Raw genomic sequence first — 10,237 nt, 5'->3', positions numbered from 1 at the left:
GCATACGAATATCTGCAAAGCAGTTTTCACCTCCTCCGAAAATGATAAAGAATTCTTTACAGATGCAAATGTTCCTGAAATGTTAGTGTTTTTTAGTAGTTTAAAATATTGTACTTTCCCTTTCGCGTAAAGGATAGTGTGTAATTACTCCCCAAGTGGAGAATTGGAAACAAACAGCAACCGAAGATATATTTAGATGACGTCTATTAGCTTTTATTCGAACCTACATTCACACTTTAGCTTTACTGCTGGCAATATGCAAATTAGTGATGAACTATTATGCAACAATTATGATGCACTTCAGCGTTTGTTTGGTTCGTATATTTGTGTGTTAAATTTTGCTGAAAACAGGGAGAAGACTGTCCGTGCCTTATTCAGAGCTGCTTCCATTTTTTTGTCTTACCTGCTACTATAGGAATCAACAACGATTTCTGCATTCAATGTCACAAACTCAGTTATATATTTTATAATTTTTTTTTGCAGAGTTGGGGATCAAAGGTTACTACATTTTGCCTTAAATTTTCTGTCTGGCTAATAAGACAATGCTTTTCTTTTACTTTCGTTTGTCCAATTACTACTGAATAACCAAAGAATTTTTATACTTAAGACGTCAGAATTTTCGTGCTAATTCTGAGTCTAAAATTGCACCAAAAGAAAATTCAAACATTTTTCTGGTGATATGCAACGACATTGATCTTATAACAAATAAGAACAACGATAACACGTCGAGACCGGTATCATCACAATTATCGATGTGAGTAATACTACTACTGATACTTTTAATAATAATAATGCACGGGTCCTCTATGCAAAGATGTACATAAATAAAATTGTTATTCTAAAAAAAATTATGTGATTATGTTAACAACTAATTCAACGTATAAAACACATTCTAAATTTCGCACATTTACCAAGCATCTTTTGTATGAAGGCCAACTGGATTGGATACATCTTGCGAAAAACTTGTCTTCATCGTACTGCTATATAAGGAAAGATAGAAGGAAAGCGAAAGATAGGGCGAATAAAAGAAGTAATCGATTATTTGAAAAATATAATATATTAGCAGTTAAAAGAGGAAACTGGAGATCGAGAAACGTGGAAGAAATATTTCCAGGTCCAAACCTAAAGTTAAAAATTAAAAAAGCATCTAATTAGTCCCAGGACCTGAAAAAAAGGCAGAATACTAAATAATAACAAATTGTATGCGTTCCAATCGTGAACTTTACTCTTATCAGTAATTACTCATCATGACTGGAACGTATAATGTTATTATTGTATTAAATTTAAAAGTTCCACACTTTCAGCTAGTTACTAATGAATCCAACGAAGTGGCATTTTCTTTCTCCCTCTAGCCATATATTTGTCTCTTTCCATCCTGCTTTTGTGAACTTCATAATTTCAGTTTTCTTCTTTACTTTCATTTTGCATGTTATTTGCAGTTGGTTGTTCAAGTTACTGCAGGTCCTTTCCCTTCCCTGGTATCAGTGGCATGTCGTCAGCAAACCTTATTGTGCTGGAAACCTAGGAATTTACCCTCATCCCATTTTTGTTTTTATCAAAGACTTATCTGATAGCCTCTTATATATAGGTGTTTAACAGGAGACGGGAAAGTCCACATGCTTGACTTTATAACCAGACGCTTATAATCTAAATACCGTTCAATAATTTTTATAGTGCTGGTCCCTTACCTAAAAAATTTTGACAACCCCGTATAACCTTTATACATATTAGAATGTGCGTAAAAGTATTACTCGTTCATATTTTATATATAAACCTTAGATTTAATTGAATATTGAAATTTTTAGGGCTTTGGAAGGGTTTTGGAACCTATAGGTTTAAAAAAGAATTTTATTTCATTTCTTTATATGTTCTTTGCATATATCGGCATCTCCGTTACGAAACCATGATCTAAGTTTCGCTCTTGAGTTAAATCATATTTCATTAATTGGGAGCGAATTTCCCAAATTTTTTGCCCATTCGATGTCAAAACGGATATCCAGGTTAACCTTCAGCCCACTAAGATACCTATATTTTGGCCAAAACCAGATAAATCCAGTTTAAACTTTTCCTATTTAGTTTCATAAACTCAGCACGAAGAATCTAAAATTTTTTTAGTAATTGATCCTGACCTCAGTAGTATGGCGTCATACCCATAGCGTGATCCGGAGCGATACGGACGTATATTGTTGCACTGCAGAAATTCTTATAAATTTAGTGATTGGACCACTACTAAATAAGGTAAATTCGTTATAGAACAAACAAAATTAAACGTTTAGCAGCAATAACAAACTGAAAACCCGAAGATTACCAAATTTAAAGCAGGAGTTGAAATTTTATAATTCTCAATATATGCTGAAAAACTACCCTCTTAGATACGGGAAGGAAAGATATCGTGAAGCAGTGAATTTTTTTAGGGATCAGTGAGAATAATTTTCGACGATTATTTGTCAACCTCAGTGAATTAAACACCATTTTTCAAAAACTTAACCGGCTTGACATAACCTATATAAATAGTGAGTTAGTTTAGCATTTTGTGCTAGAAAGGGTAAGATAATCGCGGTATATGCTATGTTAATTCGTGTTACCATGGTTTTTAATATGCATGAGTAAATATTCGGATTCTCCTGTTTAAAAAATGGGTTATTAATCTTTATTTATATTTCGAGGGTCCTTTTCCCTCAGAAAGGGACCCAGACATTATGGCGTAATTTACCTTTAGAAAATGTGAAGTTTAAGTACAAAGTCTTGATCATTTATCCTTTCCTTTTCCGCCGAGAGCCTAAAACAGTAACACAGTTACTTAAAAGTTCAAAAGTCAATAAATTTAGAATATAAATAAGTTCCCATTACTCCAAGTTTGTGTATTTATATGTGTAGATATATATGATAGTTTATGCATGTGTTAGTATTTAGTAGTGAGTGCGAGTGTTATGAGCGTGTTTTGACTTACGTATTAGTCATATAATATTTATATAATCATTATTTACTGATTTTTCAGCTCAGAACACAAAGAGTATATAGCTCTACGTGCTAATATATTTATTGCATTCTATATTAAGTGTGTACTCGTGATTTGTTGTGCAGTTACCAAAATTTTCAGTATTTAACTTATAATTGGCTTAGTTTACCTTGTTGAGCAAGTTTTCTTTCTCTTTCCATTCGTACACGACTTCTAAAAAATATAACGACCCACCGTTACATTTTTACAGAATGGCGACCGAGACTTGGGACGTTACCATGGAAACGACTAGCTTCCAATGCTTGCGGACTATAATGTAACGTATGCATTAAAGTTAGAATAATATTTAAATTGGAAACATACCTCGTTGCAACTAATCTCATAGAAGATAGTAAAAAATACAATTCTGGCTACAAATACGTTACTACAATTTTCAGGAGTTACCCATTAATGAAAGATATATATATATATATATTAGGGTGGTCCAAATTTATATGGGGAAAAATAAATTTAGGAACTTCTACAGACTCACCCCGTAAAATGTTTCCATATGGAACCAAATTAAGCCAGGAAAAAAATTAGATCCGTTGAATAATTTTAAATGGTGCTCAAACGACCTAAAATTTTGAATGTGTTTTCAATACATAGTATTTGGGAAAAGCTGGAATAAAGTCTCGTAATTTAGAAACGGCTCAAGGGAATGGAAACATATCTTGGATAATGGAACTAGAGGAAGAGATAAACCTAATCTTGTATGTTATCATGGAGGCCGCCTTGAGGTCCGCCATCTTGAATTCAGGTCAAAATTTTTAAATAGGAAGAGGTTCATGTGACATATATTTTTGAGGTAGCATTTCAACAGATGCTAAAATTTGGTATTATTTTCAAGTTACCTATATTCATGTAAGAGTTATTACGTGTGAAAAACAAAATGATTCATGTAATGTTATTTTATTGCAGTTATGGAACACAGATATGTAAGAATTTTGGAAGTCTTTTACATAAACTGAAACAAACTGTTTGTTTCGCTTTGAACTACAAATAAGTTTTCTTCCATCAAGATGATTCATAGACCATTATGAGGAAAAAGAAAAATTATAACTTGGAAGATATTGAAATATCCCCTATTTATGTAGTATCTTTCTGGTAAGTTATGAATCTTATTTGCTACATAGTTCACTTTGTCGCATATAGGAAAAGACTGTCTGTGGATCTTTATTATCTGCAAAAGAAACTGTGCTCCTCATTTCGTACGTACGTAACTGTGCTGTAAGAACGTTGTTGTAATCTTCTATTAGTTACACCCCCCTTTCTGCAGACCGTTTTTTACGTAGATGAATTAAACTATTGTCTTTCCTTGAAGATAGTCATTGTTATTTGGCCAAGAAGTCGGATCACATTCAAGAAACCTTTTGGGTATTTTAAATCTCTCGAGGAAAATTTGTTTGTTGTAACAAAATCACTGATTTCTCTTTTCACAAGAATTTTTATGGTATCATCTCTTGCGTCAAGCCTCTGTTCCCCTTATAGTTTTAATTCTTTCAACCATTTTTGCTTTTCCATTATAGTAGATCCATCATCAAAAACTCCACTGCTACGTGTTCCTCCGTCAAGTACCAGAGTCGGCGTGAAAATTTAGATAGAGAAACTTCAGATAATTCACCATCTATTTGTCTTTAACTGTACAAATCTTTCAAAAATTGTAGGTCTTGTAATAGTGAATGGGATGTTTGATCACATTTAAGCCAACTGCGAACATATAGTAGCATCAGGAAGTGCATACTCTCCGAAGACCCGTTTCTAACTGCTTCGTTAAACGAAATTGTTGGCGAAAGAGAAATATTTTAAATAGTATCTTGTTTTTCCCATCCACCTTACATGGTGAATTGGTCCAGGCAAACGAAGGAAAATTCCTCAAGGAGGTATGCCACCCTAAAATATGATGGTCAATTCTAAAAATTCCCTGTAATCTTCTCTGCAGTGTCCTGCTTCTACAAGTTTGATAGCAAAATTCAACACTACATTTCTTACATCGGAAATATTGTTTGTTACATCATCAATTCCTGGAATAAAGTTAGTGCAATCTATTCAAGACCACTCGTTCTGAAAACACTTCAATAGGAGAACGTCCGGTCCAAATGCAAACGAAACACATCAGTTATCAAATACACTTTTTAAAACTAACTCATATATGTGGTGTATACAAGGAAGGTATAGAAGGTTATTTTGGAGCTACTGCTCTAGCAGAATGCAAGCACCGTTGACAAGATCCATATTGCAAGGAGTAGTGTCACAATAAACTGCCTACACGAACTTTACCAAGTTCCATTCTTCAAGCGAATATACTATAGTAGAATCAATATGTTCCCTTGATGACGATAAAATGGGAACACCAATTAGCCTCTCATCACCATCTCCTGTAATAATTATTGATAATCTGCCGGCAGTCTCCCTGGCAGTCAAATTCAGCAGTAGTTTTCCGTTCCAATGCACAACTAACACACTTGATGCACTCTGAAATTGTTTCTTGTAGTTCTGTGCAACTTCACTACAGGTTTTCTCTCAAAATCGGTGAATGGAAGACCAATTTATTGCTAGTTCCTCTATATTATGGCCTAATGCCTCTGCCGTCGCTGTCAGAATATGTATTGTTGCTCTATGAGTGATCTTTTATCGATTAAGAGCAACACCAGTCTTTGAGTAATAAAATTAGTTTTTCCCCTTTTACATCTCTTAGACGGTCCGGGCAAACACGCAATCGTATTTACATTTTCTCTAACATTCTCAACTGGGTTTTCTCTTCATTACTCGAACTGCACCATGTCTTTTGGCGTATAAAGTTCAAACAAATCATTTTCAGAAGTGCATTTTCTTTCGCGTTCCTCTTTCGTTTGAAGCCGTGCATATCCCTTTCGTTCCTTTCACGCCAAACTCATGTCTTTACTTTTAGTCGTGTAAGAATTATTAATCTGAAAAGGAGAAATCTTTTCACAGGTAATCATTCTTACATGACTAAAGCTATCTTTAAAATAGTGCCAGATTTGTACTTCTGGTAAAACGATACCTCAAAAGGATGTCAGATGACCCACTTTCTATTTAAATATTTTGACCTGAATTCAAGATGGCCGCAATTACAGTACTATACAAAATTAGATATGTTTCTTCCTCTATTTCTATTATCCAGGGTATCTTTGCATTACCTATAGCCGTTTCTAAATTACATGGGTTTATCCCAGATTTTTCTCATATAATACGTAGTGTAATCGGATTCAAAATTTTAGGTCGCCTGGGGCACCATTTAATATTATTCAATGAAGCTAATTTTTCTCCTGGCTTAATTTAGTTTTATATGGAACCATTTTAGGGGTGAGACCAACCCGATCTGAAAATTGATATTTCTGGACCACCTTTATATATATATATATATATATATATATATATATATATATATATATATATATATATATAATAGTAATTAGTCTAAAGTATAAGGTGTATTTTTGACTGTTTTTACAATGCTTGTGTGTTATTGCACTTATTAAGTATGGCATCAAATAATAGATATGTCGATGTTAATAATTCCGATACCCCTTGCAACCAGTGGAAATGAAATGAAGGTGAACGCAAGAAGCGTATATCCCGAAGGTTGGTACGTTGTGGCGGATGTAATAGTAAGTTTATTCATTCGTCTTCAGAAATCTTGTTGACACCAATCGTAAAATTCTGCAAAGAATGCATAGAGAAATATGAACTAATTGAAAACTCTCGCTAGGAAATGAGTACGTTTCATGAAAAGGATAGTGGTACCTACTTTATTGAAATACTTAAAGTAAATACTTAAAGTTTTTATCTAATTTAGAAATACTTTCATTACACAGCTATCAGTACACTAACTATCCTTACTTCATTAACTTCTTTTAAACGTATATCTAAGTTTACCAGCAATATTGCGTAGCTTTGAGTAATGAGAATCGTTTCTCTTACTACATTTTTGCCCCAAATCCTGGAGAAATCAGAATGTGCATGCAGAAATATAGCCAAGTTATAAATGAATAAATAGCTAGACTTTACATTAATGAACATTCAGGTTGTAATTGCATCTGTGAATTTTATACCGATTTGTGTCATGTTAGAATGAAACATTTATCAAAGTTGAGTTAATGGTATACGTATATTATATATGTTTATTCACAGAAATGTATATATAAGCTTATTTAAATACCAATGCTTTTAGGAATTTTTTGTTATAAAACACACTCATACAGTCGTTTTTAACTGGGTTTTGCATAATATGATACTCAATTTTCTTGAAACTGTTGGCACAGGTGAGGGGTTTTCTCTACGTGTAAACCAGCGGTCACTTAATTCGTTCATATTTATATTACTTCCCAATATCCTCACTCATATGTGTTATCACGGATTTTGCCTAGTTGATTTTTCAATGTTCTCTTTTGTATTCGTCACTAGTTTGTCTTTCGCTATTTTCTGTTTGCAATCTTCAGACAATTTACATGTGCCATTTATAACAGTTACCAAGTGTCAAATTTAACTTGACTAAATTTTTTCGCACACTCTTGAATGTATCAAGCATCTCTGGTGTACGTGTTCACACAATCCTGTTAAACTTACTTTCCTATACCCTCTTCCTAGATACTAACACGCAAAATGCTTCTCACATGATACGTTAATATGTTGTAAAAAATTACCTTTTACTGTATGTTTTTCTACGATACATCCCCAATATGTGTTAACCTATGCTCATCTACATTAATTCGACTACATGCCTCCACACAATAGTTCTACGTACAATATTATTCATTTGAATATTTCCATGTGCCTTGCACATATAATTTTCACGTGTGAGACTCCACATACTTCTCCGAAATTGAAATTCTGTAAATAACTTTTGAGTATTATGGCACATGTAAGCTACGTCACCTGCAGTTAACGTGTGTGTTTCTAAGCTGAACTTTGATTAAAACTTCCATCTACCCACTTACTATATATTTTTGTACATGCATACATTAACATATTTTACTAAGCTTCCTTTATTACGAAATTACGTTCTACACTCTTGGCATGTATGCGGTTTTCATTTGTATGTGAATCCATTTCTACAGTCTTGCACATGTGAAGGTTTTCATTTATATGTTTTAAAATGTGATATTGACCATTGAGTAAATCCGTTTCCAAGCTGTTGGTGCATATGCGGCTTCTCAACTGTGTATATAATCTTGTATTTCCAAAAGTAATTTTCGGGAAAATCCCTTTCTACTCTCTTCAGACTTTCTGGTGCATGGGCTTACGAGTTCGATCCAAGTTGTCCAAGTGAAGTTTGTGGTCAACGAACGCTGTGTGCGTGAGTTTCCTCCGGCTCTCCCGTTTCTTTCCAATTTACTTATTCCACAATTTCATTTATTTCTCATCACAACCGTGTTCCTTAAACTAGCCAGAATAAGCGTGGGAAGCAAAAGTGAAAAAAATTTCATTTCGTTGTTCTCTTTGTACTTACGAATTTTATCACATCTATATATTAAGACGTGCGATGCCAAACTTATTGTTTCGGCAAATCCCTTGCTACTTGTAGGTTTCTTTCACACCTGTACTAACATGAAAGACGCCGAAGCTTTTATTTCAGATCCATTTCCGCACATTTAGCAATTCTAAGCCTTCTCCCTTTGTGTACTAACACGTGTGATGCCAAATGGGATCTTTGAGTAAATACCTTTTCACACCATTGGCACGTATGAGGTTTATCACCTGTGTGTATTAACATGTGTGATGCCAGACTTGATTTTCGACTGAATCTTTTTCCGCATTCTTGGCATGGATGAGGCCTCTCACCTGTATGTTTCAAAATGTGCGATACCAAATTTGATTTTTGAGAAAATCCTTTTCCACACTCTTGGCACATATGTGACTTCTCACCTGTATGTTTAAACATGTGTATTGCCAAAGATGATCTTTGAAAGAATCCCTTCCCACACTCCAGGCATGTATAACTTTTCTCACCCTTATGTAAAAACATATGCGATGACAAACCAGATTTCGCAATAAAAAGCTTTCCACACTTATCGCATTTATGAGGTTTCTCACCTGTGTGTGTTCGGACATGTGATTCCAAACAAAACTTTCTGCTAAAACCCTTACCACATTCTTGACATGTATAACATTTCTCACCTGTATGTATTGACATGTGTGCAGCCAAATGTGATCTTCGAGTAAATCTTCTTCCGCACTCATGGCACGTATGGGGTTTCTCACCGGTGTGAGATAATATGTGCGTTGCCAAATTTGACTTTTTAGTATATCCCTTTCCACACTCTTGGCAGGTATAGGGTTTATCACTTGCATGTGTTATCATGTGTGTTACCAAAGTGGATCTTTGACGAAATGCCTTTCCACAGTCTCCGCAGATGTGAGATTTTTCACCTCTATGGATTAAGACATGAATTTTCAAATATGATTTATGAATAAATCCCGTTCCGCACACTGGGCACGTATGGGGCTTCTCACCGGTATGAGATAACATGTGTGTTGCCAAATACGATTTTATAGTGTATTCCTTTCCGCACTCTTGGCAAGAATGGAGTTTCTTACGTGTATGTGTTAACATGTGTGTTGCCAAACTGGATTTTTTAATAAATCCCTTTCCACAGTTTCCGCAAAAGTGAGATATTTTATCCGTATGTTTTAAGATATGTCTCGCGAAATATTTTCTTACACTGAATCCCTTTCCACACTCTTTACACGTAAAAGATTTCTCACCATTATGTTTCAACATATGTGATGCTAAATGTGATATTTGATTAAATAACTTTCCACATATTCGGCAGTTATGAGGTTTCTCCCCTGTATGTGTTAATATACTTGATGCGAAACGCGATTTATCAAGTTCTCTCTCCTCACACTTATGCCTTGCCGAATGTGATCCAGTATATGTTTTGGACAACTCGTCGGAAGGACGAGATTTGACAACTGAATGCGAAATCATTTCCTTTCGTGTAATATGCGTATTCGCTTCTCTGGAAAGCGTACGCACATCTAACCTGTAACACGTTCAATAAACAAGGGAATAGAAATTAAGGTAAATATGATGGAACACAAAAAAGTACATGTAATATACAACAATAAAAATACAGCATCCTAATTGTGGGGCGTTCCCAAACAATCATACGTTAAATTTCAAGACAAACTGAAGTCGAATACTATTGTGCTATCGCATGAAATTTTGTAGAGATTTGGAACCGAGATATATCGAGGGTTTCCATACCACTT

At 34.4% G+C, this 10,237-nt stretch overlaps 1 protein-coding gene across 1 annotated transcript; it reads right to left on the bottom strand.

Moving 5' to 3' along the window:
- Window positions 1–6,831: 6,831 nt before the first annotated feature.
- LOC145694243 (uncharacterized) lies at window positions 6,832–10,005 on the bottom strand. Its single transcript, XM_081770345.1, has one exon. The coding sequence runs from the start codon at window positions 9,951–9,953 to the stop codon at window positions 8,589–8,591; it is 1,365 nt and encodes a 454-aa protein (XP_081626471.1). The 5' UTR covers window positions 9,954–10,005; the 3' UTR covers window positions 6,832–8,588.
- Between the last annotated feature and the right edge of the window lie 232 nt (window positions 10,006–10,237).

The sequence above is a fragment of the Thermobia domestica genome, chromosome 9 (genome assembly GCF_964235325.1).
Source record: "Thermobia domestica chromosome 9, izTheDome1.hap1.1, whole genome shotgun sequence".
Classification (NCBI taxonomy): Eukaryota; Metazoa; Arthropoda; class Insecta; order Zygentoma; family Lepismatidae; genus Thermobia; species Thermobia domestica.
This window is presented reverse-complemented; position numbering and strand designations above follow the sequence as displayed.

Excerpts from the sequence above, each read along its gene's own strand:
- LOC145694243 (XM_081770345.1), bottom strand. The coding sequence starts at position 9,953 with ATGATTTCGCATTCAGTTGTCAAATCTCGTCCTTCCGACGAGTTGTCC.